The following is a 16,673-nucleotide window of genomic DNA, read 5'->3' as shown; positions in this document are numbered from 1 at the left end:
TATTGCCCAAATTCAGCTGATTAAAATTTTTCACATTTATGAGTTAAAGTATTGCAAAGTGCACCTGTTGTTTTCTTTTTTCTTGATTTTAGAAAACTGAGACTTGGAATAAAGAAAAATTTAAAAATCAAAACAATTTTAAAAAACATTATGGTTAAAAGTAAAGTAAAATTCTATAAATAAATGAGCTGAGGATGTTTCTGTTTATTTGAGAAGTTATTATACACTGTATGCTGTGATTCTGATCTGGGAAACATTAAAGACATTCATAGCCAGTGAGCTGCTTCTGCCTTTTTATTCAACAAATAAACAGCCAAATCATTTTAAAGTAACATTAAATGTAGAGGATGAATATTTGGAGAATAATGACAATTTCACATGACATAAATGTGGCAGATAAAATGATTTCATGTGGTGAGACAAAAATTTATCTCTTCATCAACACGTTGACATTTCATTTTCTTTTTAAGTACTGTTATATGAATACTGTGGCGAGCTGCGTGGAAGAACGAAGAATGAGCCAGTGCTGTTGTCTTAATGCACTGTGCCGCAAGGAGGTGCTATTTATTTTTCACACACAACACAGATGGTGGCAGAAGATGTTAAAAGCAAGGCACTTTTTACTCATGATAACAACATAACTTTTAACTTAACTGACAAACTACTTTAACTACAAAAACACAACAAATCTATAACACAAACAACACTGCTCAACCAACATGAACCACAATAACAAGACTCAAAATAAAAAACCCAAATGCATTGCAGCACAACAATTCACAGTCTTAGCGACCGGCCCAGTGATCACTACATAGCCCCCCCTGAGGGGTCAGTTGTCCTCTGTGACCCCATCTCCCAACACAAAATCTTGCAAGTGTCCAGACCACTGCAGGCAGCAAGCAGGCCGGCTAGGTCTGTCAGGAGCCATGCCAGGAGGGGAGTCACATAGATTGAGACATAGGGTGCCGCCATCACCCTTCTTATAAGCGGCAAGTGGTGCAAGAGGGCCGTGCGGAGAGCATGTGACCTTTGCAGGGCATCCGTACCCGGTACACCACTTCAGACAAGCGGTCCACCACCTCACCAGGTCCCTGCCAGTTGCTGCAAAGCTTGATGACATCCCCTTTTTAAAAACAGGACATTACACCCACACCTTTTTCCTGGTGCGAAGGCCCACCCTCTGCAACGGGTGTCATTGGCCCTCATCTGCCAGACACCAGAGTTTGCTTGAACTTGGCAGGTGTAGTCATGCGCCACATGCAGATGCTCCATCAGTTTGTGAAAGTAGTCCATCTTTTTCCCCCAACAATCTCGGGTTCCAGTGGGGCACCAAACATCATCAGCTTTTGTTGGCTTCTGTTTTATTCTTCTCTACAAGAGTCAGACAGAAGTCAGACTTCCAGAGCAAGAATTTTAGCTGAGGAAGCTTCTGCGATTTGAAGCGAAACGTCCTCGCGTCAAGCAACTCAGTCCAGTCGAAGATTCAAGCTTCTCTACTATGGAAACCACCTGGACAACTGAGAGCCTACACAGAAACATTTCTGCTGGTGGCGCTGCTGGGGTCAAGGCCGTCACTGCTGAATTGCCATAGCTGGTGTATAGCCTTGGTTGTTTCAGCAGATGCAGTGACTGTTGGCTTTGTGGGTGGTGCTGGGGCAGGCCGTAGCTGTGCCATGCTGCTGGTATCAATTGTTGGGGCATGGGGTCTTGGCACCTGCTAGGCTGCTGATGACTGATGGCACCTCTTTGGTCAGTTCTCCCCCCTCCACCCAAAATCGGGCTCCACAGTCTACACTCCAAGGGTGTCAGTCTTCCCCAGCACTTCAACCTGGGCTCCCCATTGGCTCAGCAAGTCCAGGCCGATGATACACGGCTCCTGGATGTTGGAAAGTCAAAACGCATGCAATCCATCCTGGTGTCCAGCTCGGACTGTCAGCAGTCTCCTTCCACCCATGGTAACTCTTTATCCAGTTACCCTGGGTGTTGGTGGGGTCCAAACCATTGAAAGCAGGTTAGCGGTTTAAGGGAGGGTGCCCAGTCTCACCACGGAAATGGTGGACCGCATGCATATCAAGGCCTGGCAGATTTGACCCTCCAGTTGGCAGTTCAGGTACAGTCCCTTGGAGTGTCCACAACAGCCACCAGTGTGTATCTCCCTTGGAGAGGGGATGGAGGGTGGAGTGGGGGTCCCCTCACTGGGCCACTCCGCAGTAGTTGTCCACCACCTTTGCTTTTGAGGCAGGGGCTGCGTAGTTTCGTGCAGTGGGACCAGGCTCATCATATCGGTAGCAGGGATCAGCTGAATGGCCCAGCCACTGGGAACGTGGAGGCCCCCCTGGAACTGCAGTGGTGGTAGCATGACCCCTTCAGGCTCCTCCATTTCATTGTAATCGGTCATTCTGACAAGTGGTCATGGAACAGACGCCCTTGGTCGTGTAGGTTGGGTGGAGAGTATAACCTCAGCCCATTCAGCTTCATGCAGCACCTCGGCAAGGGACTGAGTCATAGCCAGGCGGACATGCTCCTGCAACCTTTCAGATGGGGGCCCCTATAGGAAGGCATGGAGTGCCAGCTCCTCTTGGGCAGCTGCATCGAAGTGGGAGTAACCTTGTTGGGCATACAGCTGCACGTCAGCTGTGAAGGTGCCCAGACTTTCCCCTCCTGCTGGTGGCGACTGGCCAGCTGCTCTCTGCTGTGGTCAATGGAATATAACTGCCCAAAACACCTCTGCAGAGCTATGGTCACGTTGTGGAGGTCTTGCTGTTCTTCTGGGGTGAGGTCAAAGAGCACTTAGGTCGCCTTTCCTTCCAAAGCTACAGTCAGATGAGTGGCAGCTTCATCATCACTCCAGCTATTGAGCAGCACTGCTAGCTGGACTTGGGAGAGGTGTGACGACGGCGGTGTTGCCCCATTGTATTTGGGCAGTTTGACTGGTGACTTCGGCACTACCACAGGTTGTGGCCAGCTTACCATGGTCATCGACATGAGAGGCTCGTCTGCAGTGTAAGTGGCAACCTCTGTTCAACTGTGATCAGCAGCTGTCATGGTATTGGCGGCAGTACCCCTCTCCATCGACAGGGGGCAACTAGAGTGCTGCGCGCGAGAGCCATCAAGAGCATCAGCAGCAGGGAGCATGGCTTTGGCTGCACTGATCCTCCCAGCCTCCAGAGGCTGATGTAGCCTTGGCGTATCATGTTCTTCTCTGCTACGCTCTTTTTTCTGCCACTCCAAGTCCTGCAGAAAGGACATGCTCTGCTTTATGGCTTGCTCAAGCTTGTTAATTTGTCTCTCCATTCTTCCAAAGGCTGTATCCCATTTCTGACACCAATGTGGCGAGCTGTGTGGAAGAACGAAGAACAAGCCAGAGCTTTTATCTTTATGCACTCTGCCGCAAGGAGGTGCTATTTATTTTTTTCACACACAACAACACAGACTGTGGTAGAAGACATCAAAGGCAAGGCACTTTTTACTCATGGTCACAGCATAACTCTGAAGCAGCTAAACCGACAAACCTACTTGAACTACAAAAATACAACATATCTATAACACTAACAACAATGTGAAATCAACACGAACCACAAGAACATTTCTCAAAAAAACAAAACCCCAAACTCCAATAATGCATTGTAGCACAACAATTCACAGTCTTAAACTACTGCTACAGAGATCGCTACAATACTGTGTTCCAAAAAAATGTAAAGTCAGTCAGTTTCCAAAAAGTGACCAAAAATAAAAGGTAATTCACATTAAGACAAAATTTTTTCTATTTTTATTTCTCTTTCTCTCTTAAACACTGTTAAAGAATCTCAAGGCCTTGCCAAACCTTTAACCGTGGACTCCCAAAATTTTCCAAAATTTCCTGTATATTCATATTGTAAATTGTGCCGGTAGCATGGCCCAAGCAGAAGGTCACCCCTTTGAGCCTAGTCTGCTTGAGGTTTCTTCCTCAAATGGTAAGAGGGAATTTTTCATTACCCCTGTCGCCTGTGTGCTTGTTCTAGGGGTTGGTAAGGTTAGACCTTCCTTGTGTGAAGCACCTTGAGGTAACTTTGTTGCGATTTGGCACTATATAAATGAAAAATAAATTGAATTAAATTCAACCTTATATCCAGCATGTGGCTCTGGTGCTCATTTAAACCCTAACTTTTCTTACATTATGTGAAGAAGAGAAGGATGTTCACGCTCAAAGTCAGTGAGGAGGATCAGAAATTCTTTCACTTAATGTTGTGTGACTCTCTGAGGCTTTTTTCTGCTTGGGCACGTGTGATGTTTTTCCACGCTGGAGGAATATCAGCAGGATTTGACAAATAAATTTCTGCAAAGTCATTGTTAAACTTTGTCAGGATGTACTTCCAGTAGTCTGATGGCTTGAGGCTGCGATCTGCTGCAATTGTCCAATCAGGGAAAATTTCTTTGTAACACTTGTAATTGTACAGTTTAGAATTTGTTGCTTTGCAGTGAAATTGTTTCTTACTGGTGACAAGAGAAGAACACATTTCAGTGCAAAGTTTTTTTGTGTCATCATGTGTACAGTTACCCAGACCACTTGGTCGATGCATTGAAGTCCAGTGCTCTGTGTGGTCTTTTCCACTTGCGTCACAAAGTGATTTACAGAAAGGACACTGTTTCCCACACCCAACAACGCTCTTAAAAAGCTCATTCTGGGGATTTATTTGAAGACTTCTTAGTTTGCTTTGGAAGTCTGTTTCTTTAAATTCCTTCTGAAGGTTTTCTTCCATCTTTTTCACACAGTCAGTGAGCCAGTGAGCAAACTGTTCCTGGTTTGCATTGTTCAAGATCATGAATGCTCCAAGTGCATCCTGGGAAATCACCAGTTTATCACCAAATTCCTTGCAGATTTCTTCAACAAATTTCTTTATGTTGTCAGAGTTTTCTTTCTTGGCATTGTTGATGGAATCATTGATGCTCCTGATCAGTGACTGAAGATGTCGATCTTCAAACTCAGATGTTTTACTTCTACTGGAGAAGTGATTCAGTATTTGTTCAAGAATCCAGTTCTTTACATACTCCTCATATGAGTCAATAAAGAGGAAATAGTCTGGAAATCTCTCATTTTTCAGCAAATCCAGTAAAATTTCATACTGGAAAAACATCCTGGTGCTGAATTGGGGACATTTCAGCATTTCATCGATGATATCATGACCTAAGGAAGTGTTGATCGAAGCTTCAATTGCAGGCTTCAAGCAGTGCTCTGTGAATTCTTCTGCCTTCTTCTGGCACTGGTCTTGTTCTTGAAACACGTCTTTAAAGTCACCAAAAATCTTGTCTTTCTTCTGAGTCAGACATCTGTAAGGATCGTTCTCTTCAATGAATTTTTCATGTAAACTCTGAAACTCTCTGGCTGTAGATCCACAGATGTGCTGTTTCAGAGAGACTTCATACTCAATGTCGAAGGTAAGATCTTCATTGTCCAGCTTCTCATCGATGATTTTCAGGATCTCCTGGATGTACGTGTCGTGGTAATCTCTGCATTTCTGCTTTTTCTCTGACACAAAGTCTGTACAAGCAGCAATAATTCTGTCAGACATTTTTTGTTCAGCCTTTGTGTAATCTTTAAGGCGAGTCACTGTCAAGTAAAAATTTTTTAACTGGTTCCAATTTGTTGTGTAATCTTTAAGGTGAGTCACTGACCTGCAAGCATTTGTTAATTTGTTCCAATTTCCTTCAGCTCTATATTTGAAAGGCTCTGTTCCACATTGACGCAGGGGTTTTTGATCTAAGAGTTGTGCTGCACTTCCTCTGTGTGACAAATTCATTCTCAAATAGTGAGTCACGCTGCTGAACACATCCTTGATGTTTTGTTTGGAGAAGATCAGCTCCTCCAGCATTTTACTCCACATCTCCTCAAATTCTTTTTCCAGTTCTTCATCTGTCATCTTGACATTTTTCTTCTGACATTTCTCAATCAGTGCAAGGACTCTGCTTTCTAACTGGCTTCTGTGGTTTTCTTTGATTCTGTCCAGCTCTGTGTTTCCTCGTTTGATTTCAGCTGCTTCTCTCAGCTGATTGAATACAGAGTTCTCAGTTTCTTGTCGAAGGCTCTTCACACTGTTTGAGAAGTCCTGTTTATATCGTTCTACTAGATACACATGACCCTCTTTTTGCTCAAAGTACTTTGCCACATTTTCATCAACAATCATCTCCTGTTTAGATAGCTCTGACAGAGCTTCAGTTTTCAGTTCTGTGATGAATGCTCCCAAGTCAGAGATCTCTGATTTCAAAGCAACTGTTCCAAAGTTGAAAATTTTTATTTCAGCATTTTTAATCCATGTGTACATGTGTTTCTTGAATTCCCATTCCCATTTGTTAAATTCTGTGCATAATTTCATGTATGCATCAGCCATGAGACTATTTCTGAAGCTGAAGATGAAGTTTTCATACTTTACTGCATTCCACAGGCTGGTCATCCAATTATTAAACTCACTGATCTCATTAGCAGATGACTCACAACCCCCCAAAGTTTGGATTATGGTTTTCTTCAGCTCATAGACTGCCTCACTGTACCCTGCATTAACTGGTGCCATTGGTGGGTTCCCATTCCACAGTCCAGGAATGTACCAGTTGCCAGTGTCTGGATTGTATTCCATCACGTCAGTGAAGCTTGTGTTTCCTTCTTTCTTTTCCATTTTGGCTGCTGCCTGGGTCATCTCGTTTAACTGCTCCAAGAGTAGTTTCCTGTCTCTTAAGTTCTTCTCATGGGCTGAAACATCTGAAACGTTCTGATGAACAAACTGACACTTGGGCTTTTTGCCGACCTCTTTCATCCTGAGGAACGCATGCACAACTATCTGCAGAATGTCCTTCATTTCTGATGAATTCTCCATTGCAATATTGATAATTGTTATGTCGCTCATTCCCACAATAAATGTTGCAAGTTCATTGTCATGCTCATAGCTTTCTTCTAGTTGTGAAAGTTCTGCTGACTTTAAACCCTCGGTGTCAATGATGACCATAAAGTCACAGTTAAGCAGTTTTTTTACATTTTCTTTGATTCTGATGAGCAACATGAAGGCTCCTCTGGTGCATCGACCACTGCTGACAGCAAACTGTACTCCAAACATGGTGTTCAGAAGAGTGGACTTTCCTGTGCTCTGATCCCCAAGAACTGTGATGACCAACATCTTGTTGTTTGGAGACACCAGCTTTTCCAGCTCAGACAGAATGTCAGTCACCCACCTCAGAGGGATGTTGGATGCGTCTCCATCTACAAGCTCAAGTGGAAATCCATCAAGCAACAATTCTGCACACAGTTTGGGTAAATGCTGCACTTGCTGATGTGCTGCGTCTCTTTCTGACAGAAATGCAGCAGCCTCGTAGATTTGCCCCATTTCACGTAAGAAGTGTTCAATCCCCAGTGAGCTGTCAGAAAGTTGTCTGTTGATCTCTTTAATTTCCTCTTTGTTCTCAGAATTCTGGCATTTCTTTTTGTACTGCTCCCTGAGGTCAGACTGTTTTTCTCGAGATAAGTTATCAAGATTCATTCTCATCCATTTCAGGAAAAACCGCCTCTCGGTATCTGAGGTTGAAATGGCACTGATGAAACACGTCACAGCGTCTGACATGGCACAAGAGTATTGTTCTTTCCGGAGTTTGTTTTTCTGTTCTAATAACTCACTTTTGTACATTTCTATGTCTTTGGAACCAACCTTTCGAAGTCTACATTCTTCTTTCTCCAAGGAAGTCAAATCTTTCCAAATTTGTCCTTGTAAGGGAAGTTGGTCTTTTTTGTAATTAAAACAGTCTTGTATTTTTTCAGTGATGGAATCTGCATTTTTCTTAGCAGTCTGGCACTCAGGGCAATCTTCATCAACCAAGATACCAAGTTCATGAGCAACATCAGTCATCTGCTCAACTTGCATCTTCAACTTTGACTTGTCAACTATATCTCGAATGGATTTCCTCAAATGTTTCACAAAGTCAGATTCATTAATCTGCTTCCTCTTCAAAATGATGTTCTTGTTGGTCAATCTCAACTCAGTTGATACCTTTTTTAAATCATCCAGACAGAAGCTTTTGCTCTGTAGATTCCCCACCAAAAACAGCTCTGCCTTGTGTTGGCTCAGCAGAGGTCTGCTGGATTCTGGGTCCAAGTTGTCAAAGAACACAAAAACCGCTGCAGATGTGTGGAACAAAAAGGAAAACTGTGTTTCAAGTGAAGCAATGTCCCCGCGGAGGTTAGCTATAGCTACTGGCTCGCTGAAAATATCCATGTTTTCATTCCCACATGGAAGATACCAAGTAATTTCAGTCAATCCATTGGATATTCTCCTTGGTGCATCTCCACACTCCATTTTTTGGTGAACAAAGGTGTCGTGGTACTGCTGAGAATTGCTCAGAAGCTTATTGAGTATCTCTGACTTGGACATGGAGCACTCACCAAGTCTGACAAAAGATATTATTGGAAGTTCAGAGTGAACAATTCTTTCTTCAATAAAGCCTTTGGATTCTGAAAGCGACTGAGGTCTGTACTTTTTAACGATGTCTCTCATGGCCCAAAGCATGAGCGTGCACTGATTTGTGTCACAGTTAGGAAGCAGCAGAGGAACTGAGAACTGACACATGGACATTTTGAGGGCCATTTCCTGCTGAACAAAACCATCTGAGCACAGAAACAGAGCGGTGATCAGGTCCAGGGGGTTTAGCGCATCATCAGATTCTGGACTATTGTACAGATCCTCAAGATTTAACTCTGTATTTCTTGACTGAACATCACAGTTTGACTCGCATGCTGATTCACATTTTACATTCCTCGCTGTGACACTGAACATCAACAGTTTTTTCAGAAAGTACCATGGAAGATCTGACAAACACTTTGCAGGTTCATCAGTGATGGTGTTGTTGTCTATCTGAAGAACCGTTCTCAGTGATAACTTCTCTTTTCTGTGATGCTTCAGGCCCAGATTCTCCAACAAACTCTCCAGCTGCGTCTCTGTGAACGCGACAATTTTATATAAAAATCAGTCTTGATAATTTTATATTTTCTTGAAAATGTCTGCACAATAGTTTTTGAGATGAGTTTCTTCAATGAGACGTATTAATTGTACAGCATTAACCTTTTAACTGCTTCTGTGAGGAGTCATCACAATATATTATCCATTTACATCTTACCCTGTCCTGTTAGCTTCTCTTTTCTGTGCTGCTTGAGGCCCAGATTCTCCAACAAACTCTCCAGCTGTGTATCTGTGGACATGACAACAGTTTTATATAAAACCTAATCAGGATTATTTTCACATACTACATTCTAGTTATTGAGATGAGTGGATCACCATATTGTACTTGATAGGCTGGAGAATCATTTTAGGATTACTGGGAATGCCCTTGCATGGTTGACATACCTGACCAGTCATTCTCACTGTGTTTTGTACAATAACACTACCTCTAACCTTGGTGACATGAAATTTGGGGTTCCACAGGGGTCCATTTTAGGCCCCCTGCTTTTCTCTTGGGCATATATTGTGGCGTTTTTGGACTTCCTTTCACTGCTATGCTGATGATCCTCAGTTATACATGCCAATAACTGCTGGTAATCTCATCCATGTAAAAAATCCTTAGAAGATTGCCTTGCATCAGTGAAAAGCTGGATGTCTAGCAATTTCCTAATTTTAAACTCTGACAAACTGAAATGATGGTTCTTGGTCCAGTGAGACATCGGCATCAATTTGACCAGCTAACACTTAGCCTAGGCTCATGTGCCACACATCTCACTGGCAAAGTGAGGAACCTTGGGGTAATTTTGATCCTACGTTGTCCTTTGCCCTCCACATTCAAGATATTATGAGGACTGCTTTTTTCCACCTGCAAAATATAGTGAAGACTCATCCCATCCTGTCTTTGGCTGATGCTGAGACCCTAATTCATGCATTTATTTCTTCTAGATTGGACTCCTGCAATGTTCTATTTTCTGGCAGTCCAGCATTAGGGCTCTCCAACTGGTTCAAAATGTTGCTGCCAGACTTTTGACAGGAAGCAGAAAGTTTTACCACATGACACCCATTTTGGTGTCTCTTCACTGGCTTCCTGTCTCTGTGAGATCAGATTTTAAGGTTCTGCTGTTAACCTATAAAATTATTCACGGACTAGTTCCTCGCTACTTAGCTGACCTACTTAAGCCCTACGTACCAGCCCAGGCTCTGTGCTCTCATGGCGCAGGACTACTTTGTGTCCCTGGGGTGAATGAAAAGTCTGCAGGTCAAAGCGTTTTCTTTTATCGTGCACCTGCTTTGTGGAATGATCTCCCTGCGTCAATAAAACAGTCAGATTCTGTAGAGACTTTCAAGTCCAGACTTAAGACGCACTTATTTTCCCTTTCGTATGGCTAGCATACTGGCATAGTATGTTACTATGCTTTCTACCCTTTTAAATTCACTTTTTTAGTAACCAGAGTGGGCTATGGCTTCAACTTTATCTAAAGTCTGGGTCTTTTAGAGATGCTTAGGGCTAATGGCTGGTGATCACCTTCATGTTTCTTCTGTTTTTCTTGTTACTTAATGCTGACAAATTATACTATATTTGTTGTCTTTCTCCCTGTTTGAGCTGCAGCTCCATCCAGAGATGGGAGTGAGTGTCTTCTTCTGCAGGCCTCCCGTACTGTGCACCAGCAGGGACTCCCAAAATTTCCTGTACAGTGGGGTAAAAAGTATTTAGTCTCTTTGGTCTTGGCCATGGTTGAGTTTGGAGTCTGAGTGTTTGAGGCTGTGGACAGGTGTCTTTTATACACATAACAAGTTCCAACAGGTGCCATTAATACAAGTAACAGGTGGAGGACAGAAGAGCTTCTTAAAGAAGAAGTTACAGGTCTGTGAGAGCCAGAAATCTTGCTTGTTTGTTGGTGACCAAATACTTATTTTACACCATAATTTACAAATAAATTCTTTAAAAATCCTACGATGTGATTTCCTGGATTTTTTTTTTTCTCATTTTACCTCTCACAGTTGAAGTGTACCTATGTTGAAAATTACAGACCTCTCTCATCTTTCTAAGTAGGAGAATTTGCACAATCAGGGACTGACTAAATACTTTTTTGCCCACTGTCAATTGTGTCGATGGCATGGCCCAAGCAGAGGGTCACCCCTTTGAGTATAATCTGCTTGAGGTTTCTTTCACAGAGGGAGTTTTTCCTTATCACTGTTGCCTGTATGCTTGCTCTAGGGCAGTGGTTTTCAAACTGTGAGGTGCGCGGGATGGGTATCATGCACCAGTTCTTTTCGAGAATCATTAAGAAATTATTCGATCCACCGACATCAATAGCCTTTTTGCTTAACGAGTCCCTTATCGGTTCTTTAGTGCGGCCGTTGTTTTTGAGGGTGTTTTATCAGGAAAATGATCATTTCTTTATGTTGATTACAAACCCTACAGCCGCTTCTGTAATGTCTCCGCTTTAAAGCTTGAACCAATGAATCAGTGCTCCGATCCCCTGCTTCATTGGTTCATTGCTTTGCTGCTTTTCAGAAGCGACAAGTCCGCTTCTTAACCCCTCTCAAAGCCATTTTTGCCACTTTTGTGCAGATTAAAGTCACTAACTGGGACTCTTGTTGCAGGAAAGAAAAGAGAATCGTCCCCCGTTCCGTTAGCACAGCTCCCAAACACCGCCGCTATCTACTGAGATAGAGTCCAGTCGGAATTAACAAAGTGAATTGCCGTTTAAACCGTTTATGCCCAGATTTTTTTAATAAGTGGAAAAAGTTGCATTAGTACCTTTGAGATTTTTTTATTGTGAGTAGAAAATGACAGTGATACACTTCGGCAACACTTGTTGCCGAAGTGTATCACAGCCAGTTGTAGGATCTCAGCTCTGAGGTATGGAGTTAGATTCATGCCATTAATGTCTGATAGGAAATGCTTTTGAGAAAAACTACAGATTTTTATTTATGTCCGGAGATCAAGGATCCAGTGACCAATTTCATATTTATTTACTTTAAGACTCAATAAAATGTTATTGACATAGAAAAACTGTAAAGCCTACTATTAGCACGTAGAAAATTCACAGGAGGTATTGTTAAGGGAATCGATAGTGGCATCGATATCAATAAACTCTTATCAATACCCATCCCTTATGATTTATGCTAAAATGTGTTAGTTATGCCAAAGACTTTTAAAAACGCACAGATATTTAAATATTTAAAAAAACTGATGTTTAAAATATGAGAAACAATTAAAATAGTATAAAGTTCTTTAAAAACATGTTTAAAATGTTTACAAAGGCTATAAAATGTGTAAATGCATATAGACAGTTCCTTAAAAAGCCACAAATACTTTTAAAATGGGTTTAAGATGTGTAAAAGAATAAAATGAAACACATGAAGATATCAAAATTGTGTGTATGTGTCCGTGGCGGCCGGGGGGGAGCTATTCATTTGTTCTCTGAGGGGGAGCTCATTCTCCCACACTTTGAAACCCCCTGCTCTAGGGGTTGGTAAGGTTAGACCTTACTTGTATGAAGCACCTTGATGCAACCTTGTTCTGATTTGTGATTTTATAAATGAAATAAATTGAAAAATTGAATGAGTTTCTACAATGAAAAATATGAATTTTATGCTCATAAAATATTCTTTTAGCTGCTCCTGTTAGGAGGTGCCACAGCAGATCATCTATCTCCATCTCACCCTGTCCTCTGTGTCTTCATGTGTCACACCAGCTCCCTCCTCCAATCACCACATTCATAAACCTCCTCTTTGACCTGCCTCATTTCCTCCTGTGTAACACCTTCATACTCTGTGTCCTTTTCCAGATGTACCCTGTATCCCTCCTCTGCACATGGCCAGACATCTTCAGGTTGCCTCTCTCACTATGACTCCAAAACCTCCTTTTTGCATTGCCGCTCTGATATGATCATTCCTTAACTTGTCCATACTCATCACTATGAAGCAAAATTGCAGCATCTTCAGCTCCAATAACTTCAGTTCCTTGTGTTGTCTTTTTGTCGTTGTGACAATCCCTCAGTGGCGAAGAAGACTGTCTCTTAATTGATTCCTGTACAGGTTGGTGGACCCTGATATGACTGAACAGGCCCAGTGTCACAGACTGAACGGCTTCCCTTACAGATCGGTCCCCCTGCCTTCACTGCGCATGCGTCATGTCGGGGCATTAGCAGCAATTCACTGTTTATCACCTCATTTCTGCTTACAACTGACTTTATAATGATTTAAGAGGTTTCACTTTGTCATCTGATGGTTAATAATCATATTATTCCCTTTGATCAGTTTGGGTGTAGAGAATCAGACTCAGAGAGTCAGTCTCAGACACGCTGGTGTGGCGCTCTGTTCAGTCTCCTGTCTTTTATTATGAAATAATGCTGAATTTATGTGGAAATGTTTGCTGTACACAAGCTTCAGAGATCTGTCGCTGAGATAGATGATCACTGGTGTGCAGTTTTAAGCAGAAAGAAGGCAATAATCTGTTCATCGCTGCTGACGCTCCAAATTGAAGGCAGGGGGACCAATCTGTGCAGGGGGGAGGCGTTCAGTCTGCGATACCGGTCTTGACGTGTACTGTTTTTTCAGCACCATCACCTCTTAACCATATCATTTATCTGGTCTCACTCCCATTCTGGAAACTTTTTCTTTTTCTTTCACTCTTGCAGAGTGAAAGAAAAAGATTATTTATTTTTGGATAATGTTGATCATGCAACATCATGCAGGACATGCAGTTATACTGTTCAACAGTCCACTCCCACAAATAAAGTGATTGACAATTTGGAAGCCATTATTTTATTGTCACGGATGACTCACTGACACTGTGTCCCACAATTTCTGTCTTCTTAATTTGAAAAGTTCTTCAGGTATAGCGGGATAGACAACATGGATTTTATGATACAATCATCTTCGTCTCAGTTTACTTCAGATCTTGACCACATGGAGGCAGTGTGGCATCACCTCATTCCATGGAGGTTTGACTCCACGGAAATGTATCATGGACGTGTGGAGAGAAAATACAAAAGTTTAAAGAAACCATTAATGTTGTTGTCAAATTAACAAACAAACCCTGAGTGGTATTTTTGTATCAAGGCACAAAAATAAATCTATCTGCCAGATTTGTTTGAAATATCTTGATTAGCTTCTGAGGAAAGAAGAATCAGACATACAAACAGTACAGTGTGTGGCAAATTATAGTATTATAAAATGGTAAATATCATCAGTGTTCTACTTAACTCAGTTCTTTGCATGTTTAATGAATACGTGCTTAATGTGGTCAAAAAGGCCCCTAATTATGATTTTTGCTGACCTTCACCCAATATACTCAAAATCTTTTCCTTATTTTAGGTATTTTTCTGTTTACATTTACATTTGTCGGTTAACTGACCTTTAGCACTCGGGTGACCCTGTTGATTATCAGACTTTGATGATGAGGGAGATTCTTCTGCACAGTGAGGCTGAATGCCGACATCTTCATCAGTAAACTCCTTGTGTAAGAAAAAAAAAGATATATTTGCATAGTGGTAACGTTTTTAGTCATATTTAACAAAACACGCCTTTTGTAAGAGTTGTGTAATTGAGCTTTGTCTTTTACACATTTGAATTCTTTATGAGATCAAATGAAAAAAAAAATTGTTGGCTTCATCATCTTAAAATTTCTCGCATGATTCTTTTAAAACCCACAGCAAAAAATTTTATGTGGATTTCTTCATGACTGCTTTGAACAAAGCCCATATTCAATGACTTGGAAATGTTCATGTATCCATCTGTTGACTTGTCTAAAGAAAACTGACAGTAAAAGTGATGATGTCATAGTAGTTTACATTGTGAGTTTAAAGGAAATCAGTTTTGAAATTTTTAGATAAAGAAGTCTGCAAAAATTTTTCTTTTGATGTCGGGAAAAATTAAAGTGTGTAAAAGCTCAAGCGCCCTAATTTTGTAAACACTGTTCAAAAGTAGATCTTTACCGTTCCGTCCATTGAGAATCTTCAGTTATCCCACAACTCGTCCAGATTATTAAAACTGCTTCTTCCTGAAAGTAACAAACAAGATTGTACAACATTCCTCATTTTATGCAGTATTGATTTTAAAAAATCCAACAAATGCTAAAATACTGTTTCTTAGAACGCAAAAGATGGAGAACCACACCCTTTTTCTGCATCAGTCTCAAAATGTCTCAGTCACCCCTGTAGTTTCAAGACTAAAACTATAAGAGGTTTTCATACACCATGGCCAAATCATTCAAACATAGTTTGCAATTAGAAAGATGCTGGATATGGAACAGAAATCATTATCATGATGGAAGATATCTAAGTAAGCATGAAAAAAAACTGCTGCTTACATCAAAGGTGATCTGTGCCTGAAAATCTGTGGATTTACGTATTCAAATTGCAACATATTTCAGGCCTTTTTTCAGTAAAAAGCAGACGACATCAGCTTCCTCAAGAGCTGCTGTTTTCTGGGTGCGTGCAAAGCATCGACTGAAAAGAGTCAACAGGTAGTTGGCAAAGTGGGATGTGGGCTGAAACCCACAAGACAGAACATCCGGATGCTAAATAATATCTCGGAGCCAGTTCCACTGGTTTCATGTTTTCTCAGATTTGTTGAAAATTAGTTCATGAATTGTTTGAACTTCTGTTAAATTATCTTACAGACTCTAAAAGTACAGATTTCAAAGAAATTTTGTCTTGTGACTTAACAGTCACAAGACTATTTTGCTAGACACAAGACATTTTTGCTATCAGCAAAAATAATTTTTCTAAGTTTCTCATAACCTCAGTCGGTCGATGTGGCTCTCTGACTTCTGTTTTGTTTTTACAGCAGAGAAAAAAATGTTTTGTTTTGTTGAAAGTAGTTCTTTGTCAGAAGGTGCCAAGTTAAAGTGAATATTCTTCAACACTTCGACCATTCGGCTGTCGACAACAAAATAAAACCTTTTTTACTTCACTTTCCAGATCCACCAAAATCATTCATATGATGCGCAAGTCAAACACAGCAGCACCTACCTCTGAAGGAAAGCTTTGTCCATGGCAGCATCTGTTCTGACTGTACAGTGCAGAAAGGGGCAGTTCGCACCTTTTTAAACAGTGTCATAGTTTCGCTTTCACAATGAGTCTACAGACACCAGTAAATCGTAATTCACAGGTTTTCACAGGTACATGCTATCAGTTAAAATTATGAAGTGATTTCACATAAACTACATTTCTGGTTAAAATGATGAATTGCATTATTTCAGATAAACTGCATTATCAGGAAAAAACTAGCAGGGGTGGTGGCCAAGAGGTTAGTGCACTTGGTTTTAGTGCAGAAGGTTCCAGGTTCAAATCCCACCCCTGCCACATTTCGTCACGTAATGTGGAGTTGGTTCAGGAAGGGCATCTGGCGTAAAACTTGTGCCAATTCAAGATCCACTTCGGATTTGCTGTGGTTACTTACTATCAGGAAAAACTGTATATTGTGTTGGTTACTTCATATGTCCGAGTCCAGGAAGACCACCTTTGCTAGATTTCGGCACCAGCATAGATAGACTGCTGCCGAAATCTAGAATTGTGACACCTTCGTGCATTTTTGGGACAAAGTTGGCAACCAGTCTTATTTTGTCAGTTTGGGTGTTAGGGTGGTCCATAAAAATGGTCAAACTTTTTTTTTCAAAAAACTTCAAGTCTCACCCTCTAAATTTGTTGTACCTAACATAAAAACACATCATGTACAATTTCATAAGACTCTAATAATTTTTACTGG

At 41.3% G+C, this 16,673-nt stretch overlaps 1 protein-coding gene across 2 annotated transcripts; it reads right to left on the bottom strand.

The window, feature by feature from the left end:
* Positions 1–92: 92 nt before the first annotated feature.
* Positions 93–15,978, bottom strand: LOC117504977 (up-regulator of cell proliferation-like). 2 transcript variants are annotated; one of them, XM_034164480.1, is made up of 5 exons: positions 15,938–15,978; positions 14,900–14,964; positions 14,320–14,419; positions 9,130–9,201; positions 93–8,950 (listed from the first exon to the last, which is right to left on the bottom strand). In XM_034164480.1, the coding sequence occupies exons 2-5, from the start codon at positions 14,909–14,911 to the stop codon at positions 4,215–4,217; spliced, it is 4,920 nt and encodes a 1,639-aa protein (XP_034020371.1). In that variant the 5' UTR covers positions 14,912–14,964; positions 15,938–15,978; the 3' UTR covers positions 93–4,214. The 2 variants fall into 2 exon arrangements, with proteins under 2 accessions (XP_034020371.1, XP_034020372.1); XM_034164481.1 differs by lacking the exon at positions 15,938–15,978 and adding an exon at positions 15,274–15,382.
* Positions 15,979–16,673: the final 695 nt, after the last annotated feature.

The sequence above is a fragment of the Thalassophryne amazonica genome, chromosome 23, assembly GCF_902500255.1.
Source record: "Thalassophryne amazonica chromosome 23, fThaAma1.1, whole genome shotgun sequence".
Taxonomy (NCBI): Eukaryota; Metazoa; Chordata; class Actinopteri; order Batrachoidiformes; family Batrachoididae; genus Thalassophryne; species Thalassophryne amazonica.
Note: the sequence above shows the minus strand (reverse complement) of the source record. Positions and strands in the feature narration are given on the sequence as shown.

Excerpts from the sequence above, each read along its gene's own strand:
- LOC117504977 (XM_034164480.1), bottom strand. Across the intron at positions 9,202-14,319 it reads GGGTCACCCGAGTGCTAAAG|ATACACAGCTGGAGAGTTTG; the intron begins GTCAGTTAACCG and ends TCATGTCCACAG. Across the intron at positions 8,951-9,129 it reads AGAGAAGCTAACAGGACAGG|AGACGCAGCTGGAGAGTTTG; the intron begins GTAAGATGTAAA and ends TCGCGTTCACAG.